Genomic DNA, 21,264 nt, shown 5'->3' on the forward strand with positions numbered 1-21,264 from the left:
TGGCAGTAGAGGGGCCTGTGTCGCCCCTTACTGCTGCCACTCAGCGGAACTGCATATGTAAATAAAGAACTATACATTTATTTTGATTAAGTTATATTGCAAAGTGAAGGCAAAACTTTTTTTTTATTCTCTGTAGTACCCCTTTTTGACCCCACAAGGTGAACATCCTAAACAAAAACAAAAAAAAATACCAGACATGATGTTTTTTGGTCAACTCACATGACAGAAAAAATAAAAAGAATAAAAAAAAAATCCCATCTGCCGCAAACGGTGGCAAGAAAAAATGACAGATCACGGGGAAAAAAAATTGAGCTCTCACACAGCTCTGTAGATGAAAAGTGAAAAAGTTACAGGGGTAAGAATATGGCAATGTAATGCATTTCTGTAAACCTATGTAAACTGAGAAAATAAATTAAACCAATGGCAGAATTGATGTTTTACATTCACCCCACACAACGGGGGTAAAAAAAAAATATATATATATATAAAGTTTAGTTGTTCTTGTAAAGTTGGTGCAGGTTGTTAAAAGCATACGTTTTACTTGGAGACTGTGGCAAGCCACATTGAAAAAATTCTGCGGGTACACTGTCTCTTGACACAGGTGGTAGACAGAACTCCCAGAAGCGCCATTGTGCATTGTAAATGTATTTCAATGTAGTGTACAGTATGGCACTTCCAGGAGTTCCATACTTACATCAGAAAAGCCAGCGTACCACACCATGTACCCCCTTAAATAGCAAAAGTAGCCTATGTATATAGGGGGCCATACTGTGCCTCTTATGTGCTTCAGTTTCGCAAAGAGGTGTTTTTTTTCTCTCAAATATACTGTAAGAAAACACGTAACATAACCCATCGCACAAAATATTGTTCTTTGGTTTCTAGGGGAAAATACTGAACTTTACAAAGCAGCGCAAATTAAAGATCCATAGTCTGGTATATTACATAGAGACATGCTAAATATCAGATACTGATAGTATGACCTGTCCATAGAGAGTGGAACATAAATACCTATTTTTATTGCTGTAATAGTTATCTTTAAACAAACGCAAACGCAGTATCTTCTGTGGGAAAGAAAAAACACAGTATGTCTCCTGTACATTTTATTTGTGAAGTGGCAATAAGTGAGCGATTACAGGGAAAATCTGCTGTGATCTTCAGAGATCCCCTTCATTCTTCGCTCCATTTTTCAGCCTGCAATATTGATGACTGTAATTGTTCTGTAAAAGTCTGTCATGTCTAATAAATAGTAAAAACTTTCTACATCATAATATCATTGAATTTATGTAGGAAACAGATGTGTCACAGCACTCCAGCTTGACAAACATTGAGATACCAAAAATAGATGTACAAGCTTTCCTTAAAGTCGAGCAGCCCTGTGAATGTCACTAGGTGTGCAAACTAAAGGTAGTACAAAATATGTAAAGTTTGCACATCAACAGTAAACATGGGTCCACTAGGAAGAGAGCAGAGATCACTCATAAGCTGTATATCAACTGTATTTCACTAACTGTGTTTCTGTCTCTTCCAGAAACGTTTCACATCTGAATGGCCTCCCGGTGTAACCACCATTACACGTCTTGCTGGGTTTTCAAACACAAGTACTCCAAGATCACGGGCATAATTCCTCAGTAATTCAAAGTCCACCTGAGAGAGGAACTGATTGTACAGTACACCTAGAAGACAAAAAAGACAAGAGCTCTCATCACACTAGTCTCAGATCTGTTGGGATTCCAAGTTTTTTTTTCATTTATTTACAAGAGCACAGCTGGCGCCCCTGATCTTAATGCCTTGACGCAACGGGGCAAGGTCACAAATCATGATGTGCCGGGATGTTATAACGAGAACTGCAGTATGTGAAAACACAAATGATAATCACATTATTGCAGATCCATTTCAAGGGCCTGCTAATCTGGACAGTAGCAATACACTAGAAAAGCCTGGTGTGTTCTTCTTATGGCCTTAAATTTCCTCACCTTCAGAGAAACGGAGGCGATCTTTCTCAAGTTCCCAAAGACGAACCTGGTCAGTGATGGTCGGGGGAAGCACAGGATTCTGCAAAACATACAATGTTAAATCTCCACTAAACACAATACTCAATATCTAAAGATTGATGAAAACTTTAATATTACCTGCTGCAACATTACTGGATGGGCTCTGGTCCGAAGGAAATGGATTATCTAAGGATTTGGAAATAAAAATGAGTAATTTTGTTCCGAATATGATCCAAATGCTGTGGAAACATGCTTTAGTATCAATCAATGAACGTGACTGCCAAATGGTATCTCTCACATCCTCTCATCTCCTCTTACCTGCTCAGCAGTGATGCCATTTCCAATAGCTTGCTGAACACTTTCTCTAGTGACCTGTGCAACCACCAGGTTAGGAAACCGATAAAGCATTTCAGAGAAGAGAGCAATGAGGGCGATCTGCAGTTCTGAATCTGAGAATATATAATATATTCAATTAACAGAGGGAATGGATGGCATACCTAAATTCAACCAGTGCAAAAGTTCATTGTCATGTGTTGCTGGGGGACAAGAAATCTATGGTTATTGTAAACAGGAAAACTGACAGAAAAGTCTGACAACAAGGACATCTGTTATTGGGAGGCTCAGCCATATACCAGTTACTAACCTGTGTACGCATATATTCTGTAGTTAGTCTCCACCACAATAAATCCCTGCTTATGGCTGTCAAGCGAACTCCCAGAGATTCCAGAGGCCAGGTTTATCGCCAGACGAGTTGGATAATAGCGACGAGACTTCCTCTAAAAATAACATGAGAAAACATACTTTAGTTTGTAAACAATAGATTTAGCAGGACAAAAAAAACTAATGCATTTTTAGGGTACATTAACACATACAGTGTTCTTAGCATGTTTGATACCATGCAAAATGAAGCTTCTAGAAAATAGACTAGCCACTGTAGTTACTGCTTTAGTACAAATGGACCAGCCAGGTTTCATGCCCAACAGATTCACATCTATTAATCTCCTCAGACTTCATGTAAATTTAGAGCTTCACAGACGGGGAGATGGTTGTCCAGTTGTGGTTTCACTCAATGCTGCCAAGACCTTTAACTGCGTCAAGTGGAACTTTTTGTGGGCTGTTAAGAGTTAGCTGGGTCTTGCAACTGGCTTTATGAACTGGGTGTAATTGTTCTATAGACAACCTGGTGCAAGTGTAAGGGCTAAAAAGAGAATGACATCCAGCTTTGCATTGGGGAGGAAAACACAGCAGGGTTATCCTCTGTCCAACCTCCTCTTTGCACTAACCATAGAACCTCTGGACTTAGACTTTGTTGGTTTTCAAAGAGGGAGGAAAGAATATAGCTATATACCAATTACCAAATGTGGAACGTACCCCTTCCCCGAGCCATGTCCCTTAACAGGGAACACAGGAGGTGGTCAGAACTATCTATTAACTGGATGAAATTGGTGGCAATGCACTTGGACACTGTCCCAGAAACTTTGAGGTTAGAACTACATTTAAATATCTCAGAGTCATCACAAAGATTCCCTTTCACAGCATTGGGAGTTGGTGGCCTATACTGGGCTGGGCACTCACTCTCTCTAGGAATACTGGTAAGGGACAGAGCTGAAGAAATACTGATCTCTGGGTACCTGAGATTCTTGAGGGTTTCTCTTCATGGGAAGCCCAATGTTTTGTTGTTTTTATCGGAGTTGTGTGAGGGTAATGCTTTTATGTCTTTTAACGCCCTGCAGGGACAATATAGTCTACAGGTTCTTCTGTCAATTTCTCCTATTAAGACAAGCTTACAAACCCAGGCGAGGACACAGTCCCTAGATATCCAATCTTATTTCAATCCAATTTGAAAGAAATACAGAACTGCTAACCTTTCTCTGAAACACTAGCCCAAATTCTCGTAGGTGCTGTAGGAACGTCAGCAGTGAATCACTCATCCCCTCCACAGAGTAGTCCTTATGCGAATGAAACAAAAAAAAGCTGTTATATATACTGTTATATATTTACCCAAGCAATATTTTTGAACAGGTTTTCTCTTTACGGTTGCGATTTACCTTTCCAAGAGTAGAAAAGCTTAGCTGGAACATGAAGGACAGTATTTCCACCAGATTCATCCCCCGAGACTGAAGGATTTAAAAAAAAAAAAAAAAAAAAGAAAGTTTATAAAAGGAGTACTAGTAGAATACTTTTCTATTATAAGAATCCACAATTATAACTTGGTCTTGACTGGATGTTATTCCTGGGGGTCCTTCTGTTGTTGTAGGAAGCCTGATTTGATGTGCATATTGCATCCAGCTTTTAATCCTGCCTAATCTCAGTACACAGTTCTATACGTCTTTGCATGTCATGCAGCTATCCAACCACATGGTGGCAGTATTTTACAAACCTACAGAGGACATGTAAAGGCATGAGCATCAGAAAAGAATTGAGAAAATAAACGTTTGTGGGCAGTAACAGAAGATACATGAATATGCAGTATAATCAATGTACCAAATAATTCTAAACAAACAGAAGAGATTCTAATATGCAAATTTATAGACACAAACGCTATACTGATTAACTACATATTCAGTTTATATACACAATACTGCAATATACTGTTTATACTTGCCTCTGCTGACTTTAGGTACTGAAGCATAAAATACCAGAGCTGAGAAGCTGTGTCCAGAAGCAAAAACTGAAATCCAGCTGAAGAAATGCTAGGTGCTTCTCCAGCGTCACTGCAGAATTAATACAAAACAGAGAAAAGTTTAAAATAAATATATTAATTAAAAGGTGCACAGTAAAATAAAGTCAAGAGTCCCATCTGTGCATTCTGCATGTTTTCTACATAGAAAAATATCATAAGTTAAAATAAATTATTAAAAATATGCAAAGTTTCTGTCCAGCTGACTGCTGTTACTGGATGTGGTATGTAATGAGACACATACACCTGGAGGGGGCAGTCTTTTGCCTAAAACCTCTTTTAGGCTGGGTTCGTATATTTCAGTCAGTATTGCAACCAAAACCAGGAGTGGATTAAAAACACAGAAAGGATTAGGGCTGGGCGATAATGGCCTAAATCAATATCGCGATTTATCGTACATGTAGCCGCGGTAACGATAAATTGAACGATAATTATGACACGCCCCCTTTAAAAGCCACACCCCTTTGAAAACCCCATTTTCCGATGGTAATACAAACGTGAATTTACTCCATAGAACAATGTGCAGCAAACTTCACAAGTAATACACAATATTTTGGCACCTCCTACACCATTTTCAAGTGGCACTTGTAAATGGCATAGGAGATGCCAAAACATTGTATATTACTTGTGAAGTTTGCTGCACATTGTTATATGGAGTAAATTCACGTTTGTATTACCATCGGAGTATTTTTTACTAGCTGACTTGATCCAAGGTCTGGGATTCGTCTGCTGGCACCCACAGTTCGTTTATTGTGCTGCCTATATTTTTTGCTATATCTATCTTTATACTGTGGGGAGATTTATCAAACATGGTGTAAAGTGAAACTGGCTGTTGCCCCCGGCAACCAATCAGATTCCACCTTTCATTTTCCAAAGAGTCTGTGAGGAATGAAAGGTGGAATCTGATTGGTTGCCGGGGGCAACTGAGCATGTTTGATAAGTCTCTCCGTGTGTGTGTGTGTGTGTGTGTGTTATATATATATATATATATATATATATATATATATATATATATATATATATATATATATAATATTATATATACACACACACGTCCAAAATTAGGGTACCGGCACTCCAAATGAAGAATAAGTGTTTTATTTCAGCTCACAGGAACAAACTAGCCTTGGCTAGTTTGTTCCTGTGAGCTGAAATAAAACACTTATTCTTCATTTGGAGTGCCGGTACCCTAATTTTGGACGTGTATATTCTGCACTCGAGGATCCACAGTGCAGGGGTGGCACCCACTCTCCTTATTTACTGCCCGGGAGCCGTGGACTTTTGTTGTTTGTGTAGGAGATAGGAGATAGATAGATAGATAGATAGATAGATAGATAGATAGATAGATAGATAGACAGATAGATAGATAGGAGATAGATAGATAGATAGATAGATAGATAGATAGATAGATAGACAGATAGATAGATAGGAGATAGATAGATAGACAGGAGATAGATAGATAGACAGACAGACAGACAGACAGACAGACAGACAGACAGATAGATAGATAGATAGATAGATAGATAGGAGATAGATAGATAGGAGATAGATAGATAGGAGATAGATAGATAGATAGATAGATAGATAGATAGATAGATAGATAGATAGATAGATAGATAGATGGTAGATAGGAGATAGATAGATAGATAGATAGATAGATAGATAGATAGATAGATAGGAGATAGATAGGTAGATAGATAGATAGATAGATAGATAGATGGGAGATAGATAGATAGATAGATAGATAGATAGATAGATAGATAGATAGATAGGAGATAGATAGATAGGTAGATAGATAGATAGATGGGAGATAGATAGATAGATAGATAGGAGATAGATAGATAGATAGATAGATAGATAGATAGATAGATAGATAGATAGGAGATAGATAGATAGAAGATAGATAGATAAATAGATAGATAGGAGATAGATAGATAGATAGATAGATAGATAGAAGTCCTATCTATCTATCTATCTTTTTCTACCCAATATCTGCCCCCAGTCACAAGCTGTTCTGGACCCCCCCACCCCCTCTCCAGCACATACACTTGGGGTCAGGTATAGGTCGGCACCTCCATGCTCCACCGGGCACCGCTCTCTCTCTCTCTCTCCTGCACAGCTACTTTGCATATCCTTTCTTCTCTCCTGCACAGGAATCCTCTGCCCCCGTACCTCAGTGTTGTAGCACATATATCTGCCGGCAGCGTCACCGGCAGAGCGTCACACACGGCTGCTTCCAGCACTGCCAAAAGATAACGGGACGCCGAGGATTCCTGTGCGGGACAGAGTGCGGTGCCTGGTGGGGGGAGGATGTGCCGACCCATACCTGACCCCAGCAGCCACTTTATGTACGGGAGAGGGGAGGCAGGGCACACCGTGCAGCTTCCAGAGCCGCCCGGAAGCAGCGGCAGCGCTGAGCACACAGCCTGTGCGCAGCCTGTCACATCTCCAGTCTTCCTCCTCAGGAAGATTAAACGAGTGGAGCAGAGCATGCGGCCGCCGGTGAGGAGGAGGAGGAGGGAGGGGGAAATACCGCAGATACCGTCCTGGCAGAGTTGAGGTCGGTTAACCGACGCCAGAGACGGTATCGGTATTTTTGCGGTATACCGCCCAGCCCTAGAAAGGATCTGTTCACACAATATTGAAATTGAGTGGATGGCCGCCATATAACAGTAAATAACTGCCATTATTTCAATATAACAGCCGTTGTTCTAAAATAACAGCAAATATTTGCCATTAAATGGCGGCCATCCACTCAATTTCAACATTGTGTGAACAGAGCCTTTCTGTGTTTTTAATCCACTCCTGGTTTTGGTTGCAATACTGACTGAAATATACTGACTGAAATATACATATACTGACTGAAATATATGTAGTGTGAACGCAGCCTTAGGGTAGGTTCACACATAACGTTTCCACAGCAGACTTCACGCTGCAAGTTCACAGTGAAATCCGCTGTGGATGGCTTCACTGTTACTTTCAATGAGATTACATACTTGTGCATGCAACAGGCAGCCCCCCTTAACCTCTCATGGCCTGGTACATACAGTACCGGTCCACGCTCTTCCTTGCTTCGGACGTCTGGATGTCCCACTCAGCCAATCAGAGTGATGTCCCACCGCAGCCACTGACTGGCTGAGCGGGACATCCAGATGCCTGGAACTGAAGCAAGCCGGAGCGCAAAGCGGTAATGTATGTACCGGGCCGTGGGGGGTTAAGGGGACTGCCTGTTACATACTAACAGCGGGATGACAATTCCGCTGCGAGTATGAAATTGTATTGACAGTGACAGTGAAGATATCGGCAGCTGCTGCAAACTCACAGCGTGAAATCCACTGTGGATACGTTTTGTGTGAACCCACCCTTAAACAAATATTCCAAGCAAGTCAAAGATGGAGCTTGCTCTTTCTGTTCAGCGGGAGTCTGCGTCATGCAAATAAGACATCATGTAATACATCAACCTCATCTTTCTTCCTCCAAATGGTAGGATAGGCCACATGTAGAGATGCGTTAGCAATGTACAAAGCCAAAATATAGTATTACCTTTTCATGAGACCGGCTTGAATAAGAAGCTGTGCCAGATCCTGGCTGACAGTAGCACTAGGTGACCCGACCATAAACTGCAGTATAACCTACAAATAATACAACCGAGCTGTTAGACATTTTTACTCCTACTGTCATTAACGTTGGATGTAGACGCTTTGCCCATACACTCTGGTTTTGCCATTAGCAAACAGACGCCTGGACCAACAACATTCGGTCTGAAGCGGAAATACGTCAGCGGATGTGACGTCGCAGACTCATCCTGTTGATGCAATGGACGCCGGACCGCGTGGCAAGCGCCGAAACGGTAAACAAGTAAAGATTAGGGAAAACAACTATGTGAACAACCAAGACTCACTGGTATATACATGACTTACAACTGGGATAAGTGGTAGCAAGCGGGAATACCTCACCGCAAAGAAAGGTGCAGACTCGGGGCCCAGCACGTGATACCACCGTGAAGCTGAACAATGAAAAGGGCATAATATATTTCCAATATAAGAGAGGGATAGAAATTGACAAGCAGGACTACTCACTGCAGTAAATATCATTTCTAGAGCCCAGACAGGATACCACTGTCTAACAGGAAAACACAAAAACATGAAAAAAACAAAAACAAAAATAACGATTAAAAAAGGACCATGTCAACTACCTCTGTTTATGCAGAAGAAAACTGCAACTCAAGTGTCTGGTCTTTCCTGCTGTCCTATACAGGTGATCTCTGCTTGTTCTAATCTATGCTAATTAACATGTCTTCTGCCTCGTTTCTAGAAGGAAACTTTAATCCATTCAGTGCTGCCGTAGGATGACCAGGAAAAGCAATTTCTCCACACCATTATTTGTATATGGTTTCAATAGTGTAAGCTGCTGGACAACATCCTATTGGTCATTTACAGAACAGATTACAATGAGTATGACCACAAAACAGTAAATTTTCACTATAGCAACAGTAGGTTTCCATTATATCCAGTCCTGACTGCATCTGTATAGATTCTCCAGAAATGAAAAATTGACTGTTCAGTTGGTGTAAGGTCAGCAGAAGTATATTTTTTAGCATGTCACCTCACCTCCCATCTGCTCTCTGCATATTTATCCAGTGAGAGCACATCCTTTCCATGTTTATCAGGACCCAGTAGACTGCCATCATCTGCCCAAGCTTTTCCTCTACAGAAAAAAAAGACACTGTAAAAGAGACTTTAGATCACTGGTCCTCCACATTTTGTAAAGTACAAGCCACATTCAACTTTGAACTTTTGAGTGGTGGTTGAAGAGACAAAAAAAAATTAAAAATTTAAAGGGAACCTATCATCACTTTTGTGTTGCCCAAACCACCAGTTATCTCCAGTGGCCTTTCTTGTGCTATACCCAGTTAGACATCTCTCCCTGTTGTATCACAATTAAAAGCGTTTCCACACCAAATAAATACTTTTGGTATTAAATCATTGAACATACTCATAAATGGAAGGAAAAAGTTACGCACTCTCAATAGTCTGTACAATACAAATCTGAATGTTATCTAATAATGTGGGTCTACTGTAGAATGTCTCATCCATATCAAAACAGCTTTAGCTTTTAGCCCCTATAAATTTTTTTGCCAGGATGTATAAATTTTCTTTGTACTGAAGTGAATAAAAGGAATAGAATTTTCCTTACCCGCCTAGCAGAGCAATCTTCAGATTTTCTCTAAAAATTTGGTTTAGAATAAATCCCTGCAGACCTCCTGGAAGTTGTTGTGTGTGCCACAGTCGCAATCCGGACAAAATCTGTGTGTTCTCTTCATGTTCCCTTGTAAATTAAAGCACTGAATTATTACTGGCAGAAGAAAACGTCTCATGATTAGTCAAATCACATCTTCAAACTTGTATTTCCCATGGTGTGACATGGTAAACAACAGGACAAGTTGTATTCAAAAAGTGTGTTGCCCAGGATTAGATTTTGTGTTAGGGCTCAGCCACACTATCGTTTTTCTTTGTTTCTAACGGATCCGTCTATATTAAACGGATGAGCATAAACTGATGAGCAGACTGATGCAAACTGATTGCAAAATGTTCATCTTTTTTTAATGGTCCGTTTGTATTTTGGCTAAGAAACATCCATTTGCATCAGTCAGCATCCGTTTTTCTATCCGTTTATTTTTCTTCTTTGGTTTTTTACTGCTTCTGCGCATGCTCAGTGCAAAAACGGATGAAAAAAAAACGGATGTGAACGGAAATACCTCCCGTTTTAGATCCGTCCTCATTGACTACAATGTGAAAAAAAACGGAAATGCACTTTCCGTTCGTGATCAGTTTTTTTAAGCGGAAAGAAAAATACTGCAAACACTATTTTTTTCTTCCGTTCAAAAAAACGGATCTTGAACGGATTGCATGCAAACGGAGCACAATTAGGGCAAACGGAGCACACTAATATATCATGGGAATCTATGGGGATTTTAACGGATCCGACAGTTTTTGTTTTGCTTACTCCAAAACGGAAAAGGTAGACGGAATAGTGCCGCATGGTCAAACGCTGATGTGAACGTAGCCTTACTAGTGTTTGTGATTCTATTTGTACTGTGATTGTAGTGATTTACATCACAATACTCACATCCCTTTTCCCTACATCATTACCCACAATTCCATATGACTCAAGCTGTATTACTACTCATTGGTTAATAAATCTTGTCCTACTTCTCCAATACAGAAAATAAATAAAAACTTCAATAAGCTCCATCCCCGGCCAAACTGCACATCTGGATCTATCACTTTATAGATTGTTGCAAAGCAAAAATGGATTTGACTTGACATCCGGAGAGAGGCGCACATTGCCGAAAACTTTCCGCAGCTGTGTCTCGGGACTGGCATAACAACTGGGAAAGTCCTAACCAAAATACAAGGTCTTGTTCTGTGCTGTATTTCTAAAAAGTATCTGCCATTACAAAGGAGTTATAGACCATCTGGAAGTCTGGCACCTTTCAAAGCCCAAATTAATGAGTTTGCCTATCAAATAACTTAAGAGACAAAACTATTCTTATGATCACAAGCTTACTATTGGAAACATAAAAAAAAAACAAATTATGGACCCCAATGGCTCCCATCAGAGTTCAACGGGATCTGTCCGAATACAGATTTGTCCTGCCTATGTTGTCATGCATTTCCATGTCCTTCTATTAACACTAAAATCTCAGAGGTTTGTTTCACCTATACAATCAATATACATTTCTTACTTGTGATTTTCCTTCTTCACCCACAAAGCAACAGCTGCTTGGGGCAATGGCTGTTCAAGAAACAACATACGCATCACATAGTTCTTGGCAAGTCCTGGGAGTTCCCTGAAACAGAAGTGGAAAGGTGACAATGAAAAAGTTTTAATAATCAAAACCAGTGAGAATAATTACAAAAAAAAAAAGTTACCAACTGTGCAGGAAGGTAACAGAGGAAACTCTGTTATACAAAGAAGGGAATCCAAATGTAGGAAACTGGTTATTGATATAGCTATGGTCTGTTCATTAATAAGGTTATTAGCAGGAAGCCACGTCTATAGGATATTCCCCCACCTATAAGAACTTGTGTTGTTTCACCAGGTGAGGCATTATCTACATTTAATGTAAAGGCCATATAACATGGCACAATAATCCGGGGTAAGCGAGTGCCAACCTTTCGCGCTCCTGTTGTTCTTTCAGCATGTTAAAAGACCAGTCAGCCTCCATTGTGCATGTCTGCTGATCATGGCCTTTCAATAGCCTTTAGGCTGCTTTTACTTGTAGTACATTGGTTGCAGGACCACCATTAGATGTTGAAAATTTCCTGAGACCAAAACTCTATGGAAAACTGGTAACTGGTTCCGATGCCCAAAATGTCATCCCAAGATGAGAAAAATAAGCAGATAACTAATATGGGTAAAGCCAGTCCTTACATACAACAGCCAGAAAGATGTAAATTACTTTCTATGTAGAAGACATGAGTGTTTCCAGGGTCCTGTACAGCTAATACAGGATCCCAAAAAAACAAAATGAAGCCGCCCTTACCTGGTGCAGCTCATTCCTGACCCAGGTAAAAAGCAGTATAGGGCATGTAGTATACCGTACTGTGGAGAGGCAATACTAGACAGCCAATCACTCCAGGGACTACACTAACACTTGGGTTTACTAGTAAAATGGTCACTTTTATTGGTTAATCATTAGTTATTGATGTGCCACAGATCCAGAATGTCTGAGGCATTGTATATTGAGTCTGGTCTCAATTTACAATAATCTAGAAAGAACCATTGTATGCTGAAAATATTGTAACCTCACACACCACTGTGTTTTGATCAGTAGTGCAGCCAAAATGTGGATTGGAACTTGTAATATTAGAGTAGCATAATGACCTGTAGGTAATAATGGTAACAACCCTTCAGCCACAGAGAAAGCATCTGCCTCTATCAAGGTGCCAAATCCCCTTAACAAAGGGTAAAGACAGCTCCTCCCTTATGAATACTTGTGCGGCACCGAGATAATATTCACACCTACACTAGAGGCACTGATTCACACCTTTGACACTCACACATTCCTGGGATGGCTGATATGAACTGTCCAGACTATAACAGAGCTAAAGTTCAAAGGGAAAAAATATGTATCAAAGCAAAGCCTGTCATACTTGATACTGGGAGTGACCCAACTAGGTACTTATGATCAGAGAAAATACCCTGTTTACATACTTTCAAATCTTTGAAATAGACCAATAGGAACCATGTGACATTAGATATCCACCGATAACATGAAGATAACACAATCATTTAATATCAAATGGTTGTTTAGGAAATGCTCAGGTGATTGCCGGTTACATCTTATCTCTAGGAGGTCCCTATCCCAATAACTGGTAATTTTGTGGGGGGTATCTACAACAGAGGAGATCCATAGAAAAGGGAGTGTCCCCTCATTAGCGTGTGGCCGGCCTCCTCTCAGTGACATCATCAACTGGTAAATTGGGAGATCAAAAATGGGTTTAGAATCCCTGGACAAGTAAGGACCTTTGTCAGTCTTTAGAGGATTTATACTTCACTTGGAGGGGCTGTCCATATTTCCAGGATATTACTACTGTTCACCAGTAAGCTTTTATTCTGTTTTTATCCTTTTTCTTTTCGTAACTTTTGAATTGTATGTGTGTGTAACTTTTAATCTTTTTGTTTTATCTGACAATTATTGTTTGTATTGCACTGCACTGTTGTATATTACATATAAAATTATTAAGTTGCTTCCTTGTAGTCTTACAGAAGTTATGCTTCTTAAAGAGGATGTACCACCAGGTACGGGGAAGCCGGTGCCGCGGTCCGTTTTCCAGACGCCGCTCCCTTAGAATGAATGGAGCCGCGTCATACAGGGTATGGAATTCCCTCCCACTGGGGGCGGCTCGGCCTACCTCCAGTGCTTGAGCACCGGCCGGTTACGGTTCATTGAACGGCGCCGTGTACGGGAATCGGGCCTCCGTCCGGAAAACGGACTGCGGCACCAGCTTCCCCGTGCCAATGCCGTTCGATCCGTGGGTTCAGGTTAAAGAGGATGTACCTGGTGGTACATCCTCTTTAAGGGAGACCATGTTACCTGTGTTATAGTGAGACTAATTTGCTTTTGGGGTTTAGTGAGATATCCATAATAGGAAACTATTGACTGATAACTTGGGTGGTGGCAGCAACTAGTGCTGGGAAAGCCGGAGTTACTCACCGGTAATGTAGTTTCCCCGAGTACATGACAGCACCACCAGAGAGAGGGACTCCGCCCCCCAGGGACAGGAAACCTAGAGAATAAAAGGAAAGGCCCTCCTCTCCACCCTCAGTGAATATCCGAGACTGAAGAGAGCCTTATAATTTTTAATCATGCATATACACGGTGTACAAACATATAATCATAACATAAATTTATCCATCTTGCTTTTAGAATAGGAAACACGTCCTTACCTATGAACTGTCAACAGAACCCCCTAGGTGTTCACCCAGTGAGAAATAGAGTATTAAGGGGTGGGAATGTAATGGTGCTGTCATGTACTCGGGGAAACTACATTACCGGTGAGTAACTCCGGCTTTCCCCATCGACATGACAGCACCACCAGAGAGAATACCAGAGAGGAATTCAGGGTGGGACTACAGCTTGCAAGACCCTTCTACCAAAGGAAATATCAGAAGTAGAAGACAGATCCAAACGGTAGTGACGAAAAAAAGTGTGAGGAGAAGACCAAGTGGCAGCCTTACAGATCTGCTCTAGAGAGACATCTCCCTTCTCTGCCCAAGATGTTGACACTGCACGTGTGGAGTGAGCCTTAAGAGAGAGAGGAGGCGAAAGACCAGTGGAAACATAACATAAACTTATGGCCTGTCTGATCCAGTTTGCTAGCGTACCTCTAGCCACCTTGTTCCCTTTATTGGGACCAGAAAATTGTACAAATAAATTTTTTGACTTCCTAAATGGTCTAGTGATGTCTAAATAGGCAAGGACTGCCCTCCTAACATCTAGACAATGATACTCTCTCTCTTCCTCATTTGTGGGCTTATCAAAAAAGGAAGGCAAAACCACTACTTGGGACCTGTGAAAACTTGAAGCAACCTTCGGCAGGAAAGCTGGATCTGGGGTAAGTATAATTCTATCCTCTAGAACCTTTGTATAGGGTTCCGAGGCCGAGAAGTGAATCATCTCACTTACCCTCCTGGCCGACGTAATTGCCACCAACAGGACAGTTTTTAGAGTTAGCAATTTTAGAGACGTCTCTGCTAGCGGCTCAAAAGGGGCTTTTATTAGGGCTGAGAGAACTATATTAAGATCCCAAGGGGCCACTCTATTAGTAATCTTAGGACAGAGTCTAGTTAAGGCCCTAAAGAATCTAACAATCCAAGGGTGTTTTGCTAACGGGTGATTGTATAATGCTCCTAGAGCCGAGACCTGTACCTTAAGAGTAGCTGCTTTTAGTCCTTTCTCAAGTCCTTTTTGCAGGAAGTCCAGAATCGCAGCCAGGTTCGGTTTGTCAAGGTCTATTGTCGTGGTGCCTATAAAAGTAAAATATGCCTGCCAAATCCTAAAATAAATTTTACATGTTATAGGCTTTCTACTTTTTTGCAATGTCGTGATGACTGCATCCGACAACCCTTTACCTTTCAGGATTAACCTTTCAAGAGCCAGGCCGTCAAGTGGAGCTTGTCCACTTGTGGATGCTGCACTGGCCCCTGAAGAAGAAGATCCGGACGGTCCGGGAGAACCCATGGGTCTGATATGGACATCTGAGTTAGGCAGGAAAACCACGCTCTTCTGGGCCAAAAGGGAGCCACTAGAATCACCCTGGCCCTGTCCTGCCTTATCTTCCTCAGTACCCTTGGAAGAAGAGGTAACGGCGGAAAGGCATACATTAGCCTCCACCTCCAAGTCTGTGACAATGCGTCTATTGCTAGAGGCTGGTCCCGGGGAGACAGCGAACAGAACTTTGTCACCTGCCGGTTGGCTCTTGTGGCGAATAGATCCACCTCCGGTATTCCCCATAAGTCCGTGATCATGTGAAAAACTTCCGGGTTTAGTTGCCATTCTCCCTGGTGCAGTAAATTCCGGCTGAGGTAATCTGCCCTGATGTTTTGTGTTCCTTTTAGGTGAACCGCTGATAAGGATAGTAGATTTTTTTTCTGCAAAGGAGAATATTTTGTAACAGAGGTCCAGCAAAGCCGTACTTTTTGTGGTTCCTTGCTTGTTTACAAGTGCCACTGAGGTGGAATTGTCTGATAATATTTTCACGTTAGAGTTTTTAACATAATGTTTTGCCGATTTTAGGGCTTCTAATATTGCTGCTAACTCCCGATAGTTTGAGGATCTATCCCTGAAAGATCCATCCCAACTACCCTGGAAGTCCAACTCCCCTAAGTGTGCTCCCCACCCCCTAGGGCTAGCATCAGTTGTGACCAAAATTGGAGAATACATATTCCAACCTAAACCTATTGTGAGATTTTTCTCTACTAACCACCAGGAAAGACTATCCGTGACTTCATGGGGAATGACTGTCTTTTTGTCTAACCCTTTGGGAGACCCATCCCACACCTCCAAGAGGCGTCTTTGTAAGGGTCTACTGTGGATTAGGGCCCAAGGTACTGCTGGGATGGCTGCAGTGAATAGACCTAATAGAGACATACCCTTCCTTATGGTTATTCTGGGGTTTTGTAGTACTGCGGTTACTGTATCCCTTAGTTTGCGAATTTTGTCTTCTGGTAGGTAGGATTTTTGAGAAGATGAGTCTAAGTCTATTCCTAGGAATCTTTTCTGCTGGGCTGGGGATAGAAAGGATTTTTCATTATTTACAATCCATCCTAGCTTATCTAGAATATCTAGGGTTCTCACTATTTGAGTATTTAGTTTCTGCTCTGACTCAGCTACCAGCAAAAAATCATCCAGGTATGGAATGAACAAACCTGGACCTTCCCGAATGTGCGCTGCCATCTCTGCGATTATTTTGGTGAAAACTCTCGGGGCTATTGCAATTCCAAAGGGAAGGGCCTGGAATTGAAGGTGACACAGGTTATTATTAATCCGTATAGCAATCCTCAAGTATTTTTGATATTGTTTGTGTATGGGTACATGCAGGTAGGCATCTTTTAAATCAATGGAGGCCATAAAGCAATTTTTCTGTAATAAATTTATTGTGGACTTAATGGATTCCATTTTAAATCTCTGATACTTTAGGAATCTGTTAAGGGGTTTTAAATTAATAATGACCCTAAAGGATAAATCGGGTTTTTGAACTAAAAAGAGTGTAGAGTAAAACCCCTGTTCTATTTCACCGTGTGGCACCGGGACAAGCACGTCCTTATCAATAAGAGAAATAACTTCTTTCTCTAGAGTCTTAGCCCCTACTTCTCCCATTTGGCTCTTCGTTATTACGAATCGTGTGGGGGGTCGGGAGATAAAGTCAAAGTCCACACCTTCCTGAATGTATCTCAGGACCCAGGAGCTGCCACAGATCTTCTTCCACTCCTGGGCAAAAAATTTTAATCTACCCCCCACCCTGATCCCAGTATTACTGGGTAGATGGCTTCTTATAGGTATCGGATTTTTGGTTGAAGAGGTAGCCCCTAGATTTACCGTATCCTCTACCTCTTCCTCCTCTGTCCGATCCTCTTCTACTGAATCCACCCCTACTTTGGGGACGAAAAAATCTATAGGCGTTTGGTTGAAAGGAGGAGGGAAACCCCTTCTTTTTATCTCCTGCCTTCTCCAATAATTTGTCCAGTTCTGACCCAAACAAAAATTCTCCTTCACACGGAAAACTGCAAATTTTTGCTTTTGCAACTGCATCGCCAGACCAGTTCTTAAGCCAAATAGCTCTTCTGGCTGAGTTTGATGATGCTGCTGACCTGGCTGAGAATCTGAGCGCATCGGCTGAGGCATCTGCCAAAAAAGAGGTAGACTTCTTAAGTTGAGCCAAGGAGGATAGAATAGTCTCTTCTGACTCCTTGGCCTTAATTGCATCCTCCAGTTGTGTTAACCAGACTAACATTGACCGGGCAACACAGGTACCAGCTACATTAGGTTTAAACGTAGCCGTAGAAGACTCCCAGGCTTTTTTAAGGTAACCATCCGCTTTTTTGTCCATGGGGTCTTTTAACGTGCCTAGGTCTTCAAAAGGCAGCTGAGACCTTTTTGAAACCTTTGCAATAGCTGCGTCTATCTTGGGGGGCCCTTCCCAAGATGGGACCTCCTTTTCGTCAAACGGATACTTCCGTTTTACGGCACGAGGAATAAAGCCTTTACGGTCAGGTTTTGCCCATTCTCTATTAATCAGTGCTGATATGGTTCTGTGCACCGGGAACACCCTTCTTTTCTTGGATTCTAAGCCACTGAACATGATATCCTGCACGGATCTCTGTTCCTTCTGCTCCTCAATCTCCATAGTGGAGCGTACCTCCTTAACTAGAGTATCCACATCTTCCACTGAGAATAAAGGCTTCCCGGAAAGTTCATCATCTGAATATTCCGCCTCTATCTCATCAATAACCCCCTCTTCAAACTCATTGTCTGCAAGGGCTACTGCTTCCTGAGAGGTACTTGGAGTAGCGGGGTTAGGAGCAGAAACAGGTGCAACCGCAGGAGATACCTGCACAAGGGATTTTTGGATTTCCTCTTTAATTAAATCCCTAAAAATAGAAAAAAATAATTCCTGAGAGAGCTGCCCTTATTATATTATTTAACATAATAGAGAAACAGAGAGGAGAAAACAAGAAAAAAGAAACCGTCTCACTTCATGGATGATAGAATAGAGGATATATTAGGTGTTTCTGCAGCCACCATTTTATCAATGCAGGATTCGCATGTTGGTCTGTCATAATCTGCAGGCAGTCTCCCCTTGCAAATTCTACACTCCTTCTTTGCAGGCCTAGACTCCTATCAAAACACACTTCATTCAGTAATGTAACAAAAAAATACAGACAGATACTGCTCACCACTCTGTGCCTCCGTCTGTTACCCTGGATTTCTCTGCTGGCCCAGCAGCATCCTTCTTCCTCTCGCTCATGCTGGCTGGCACACAACAAACACTGTGAGATGCTGGCCACCACTCACTCCGGCACGATGTGCGGCTTTTGAATTCCCCGCCTCGCTTCCTGGTGCCCGGCGTCTGACGTCACATCCGCCGCGCGCTCCGAGAATCCCGTGACGCGTCACCGCGCGTTACTTCCGGGTATTCTCCCGCCGGCCGGATCAAGCTCCACAGCCCTGCGATGAGGCGCACGAGCGTCCGGCCGGCCTCCAGGACTGTGAGTGTGGGCTTATGAACCCAACTAGGGCCCGTTTGAGACTCCCCCTCGGCCGCACCGAGCCACCAGGGATTAGAGGGAGCTCCAGCATGCTACATCTCCAGGCTCCCTGCAGGGACAGGAAACCACTGAGGGTGGAGAGGAGGGCCTTTCCTTTTATTCTCTAGGTTTCCTGTCCCTGGGGGGCGGAGTCCCTCTCTCTGGTGGTGCTGTCATGTCGATGGGGAAATACTGGGGTTCCGGAAACCTATGTGGGTAATTTAGCATAATCCTGTCACCCATAGGTGATTGTACATGGATTTATGTGGTAAATTGATAGGCTCAATAGTGTAAATCACCCCAGTGATGTGACCTGAGAGCAATGATTGTCACAAAACTGTAATAGGGTAAAACTGTGAGGAAAGGATTTGCACTTTTTTCTGTGTTTTGGACCCACTGCAGAATGAATGATGAGATCCTGTTGTATTGATTCATTTACTGCAATGTAGTTCTCTATAATACGCAGACATGGCGGACACCAGTGACTGTAAAGACAGATTGCAGTCGCCTACTTATCCTTCATCATTCACCTAAAAACAGCGAGGCATGTAGCAGGATGATTGTACAGCCGATCAAGGACACCTGGGCTCAGTTCTTGAAGGAATTCATGCAGATTCTTGCACTTCAGTTGCACTCGCTGTAGCTTCATTCTAAGAATGAAAATGATGGAAACACAGTATTAGGTGAAGTACATTTTAACAAAATTGCATCATATGCCAAAGTGCAAAAACAGGAATTTCCTATAGGGCTCTCTGCTTTAAAGGGTATCTGTCACAATGAAAATGGCGTCCAATCTACAGGCACCATGTTACAGAGCAGGAGGAGCAGAGCAGACTGATATATACTTATGTGGAAAAGGTTCCAGGATAACTTTTCATTTATTTATCTAAATCTCTGCTCATTGTGGGCTAAATAGTCATGTGGGCGGCCCTACTCAGTGATTGACAGTTATATGGTAAGATGGGCATATAGAGCTGTCAATCAGCTCAATCATAAAAGTATCCCCACACAACTATATATCCGTCTAACAAAACACAGCAATCGCTAAGCTCAGGGAGACCAGCGACAAAAAAATCAAATGGAGGACTCACTGAAGAGTCTCCACTGATGCATTGCATATAGTGGGGGGGCAGGGACATACATCTGTGACATATAGTGGGGGGCAGGGACATCTATGTGACATAGTGGGGGGGAAGCAGGGACATACATCTATGTGACATATAGTGGGGGGCAGGGACATCTATGTGACATATAGTGGGGGGCAGGGACATCTATGTGACATGAAGCAGGGACATCTATGTGACATGAAGCAGGGACATCCATCTATGTGACATATAGTGGGGGGCAGGGACATGTATGTGACATTAGTGGGGGGGAGGGACAGCTATCTGACATATAGAGGGGGGCAGGGACATCCATCTATCTGACATATAGTGGGGGGGCAGGGACATCCATCTATGTGACATATAGTGGGGGGCAGGGACATCTATGTGACATATAGTGGGGGGCAGGGACATCTATCTGACATATAGTGGGGGGGCAGGGACATACATCTATGTGACATATAGTGGGGGGCAGGGACATACGTCTATGTGACATATAGTGGGGGGCAGGGACATACATCTATGTGACATATAGTGGGGGGCAGGGACATACGTCTATGTGACATATAGTGGGGGGGCAGGGACATCCATCTATCTGACATATAGTGGGGGGGCAGGGACATCCATCTATCTGACATATAGTGGGGGGGCAGGGACATCCATCTATCTGACATATAGTGGGGGGGCAGGGACATCCATCTATCTGACATATAGAGGGGGGCAGGGACATCCATCTATCTGACATATAGAGGGGGGCAGGGACATCCATCTATCTGACATATAGAGGGGGGCAGGGACATCCATCTATCTGACATATAGAGGGGGGCAGGGACGTCTATGTGACATAAAGCACAATGCTATCTCAGTGCTGTACTAACCGCTCACGTGGATATACAGAGCAGCACAATGTGAGCTATAACCTAACTGCACACACAGACATCACCTATACAGAACTGATGCTCTCAGTAGTAACATATATTCAGAAACGTGATCCCACCAATACCCGGAGAACCCCCGCCCACCCCGTACACCAGCCCCCGCTTCGCCCCCCACATTACACCGCAGCACTCACGCCACTGCAGAAAACAGCAGCAGCCACCGGAACACCGGCCAGCTTGTGATCCTGTACCACGTGACTCCCTCTGCATATCACGTGACCCAAAGGTCCTTCCTG

At 42.5% G+C, this 21,264-nt stretch overlaps 2 protein-coding genes across 2 annotated transcripts; both read right to left on the reverse strand.

The window, feature by feature from the left end:
* Positions 1-1,087: 1,087 nt before the first annotated feature.
* On the reverse strand, positions 1,088-21,254 carry GTF2H4 (general transcription factor IIH subunit 4). Its single transcript, XM_069972225.1, has 14 exons — positions 21,163-21,254; positions 19,518-19,637; positions 11,420-11,524; positions 9,868-9,999; positions 9,282-9,378; positions 8,215-8,303; positions 4,597-4,705; positions 4,040-4,108; positions 3,857-3,940; positions 2,635-2,767; positions 2,310-2,440; positions 2,130-2,177; positions 1,974-2,052; positions 1,088-1,673 (listed from the first exon to the last, which is right to left on the reverse strand). Exons 2-14 carry the CDS (start codon positions 19,634-19,636, stop codon positions 1,504-1,506), a joined length of 1,365 nt encoding a protein of 454 aa, XP_069828326.1. The 5' UTR covers position 19,637; positions 21,163-21,254; the 3' UTR covers positions 1,088-1,503.
* Positions 14,300-18,114, reverse strand: LOC138793304 (uncharacterized). Its single transcript, XM_069971827.1, has 4 exons — positions 16,609-18,114; positions 15,313-16,467; positions 15,110-15,207; positions 14,300-14,485 (listed from the first exon to the last, which is right to left on the reverse strand). Exons 1-4 carry the CDS (start codon positions 17,663-17,665, stop codon positions 14,300-14,302), a joined length of 2,496 nt encoding a protein of 831 aa, XP_069827928.1. The 5' UTR covers positions 17,666-18,114.
* Positions 21,255-21,264: the final 10 nt, after the last annotated feature.

The sequence above is a fragment of the Dendropsophus ebraccatus genome, chromosome 5 (assembly GCF_027789765.1).
Source record: "Dendropsophus ebraccatus isolate aDenEbr1 chromosome 5, aDenEbr1.pat, whole genome shotgun sequence".
NCBI lineage: Eukaryota > Metazoa > Chordata > Amphibia > Anura > Hylidae > Dendropsophus > Dendropsophus ebraccatus.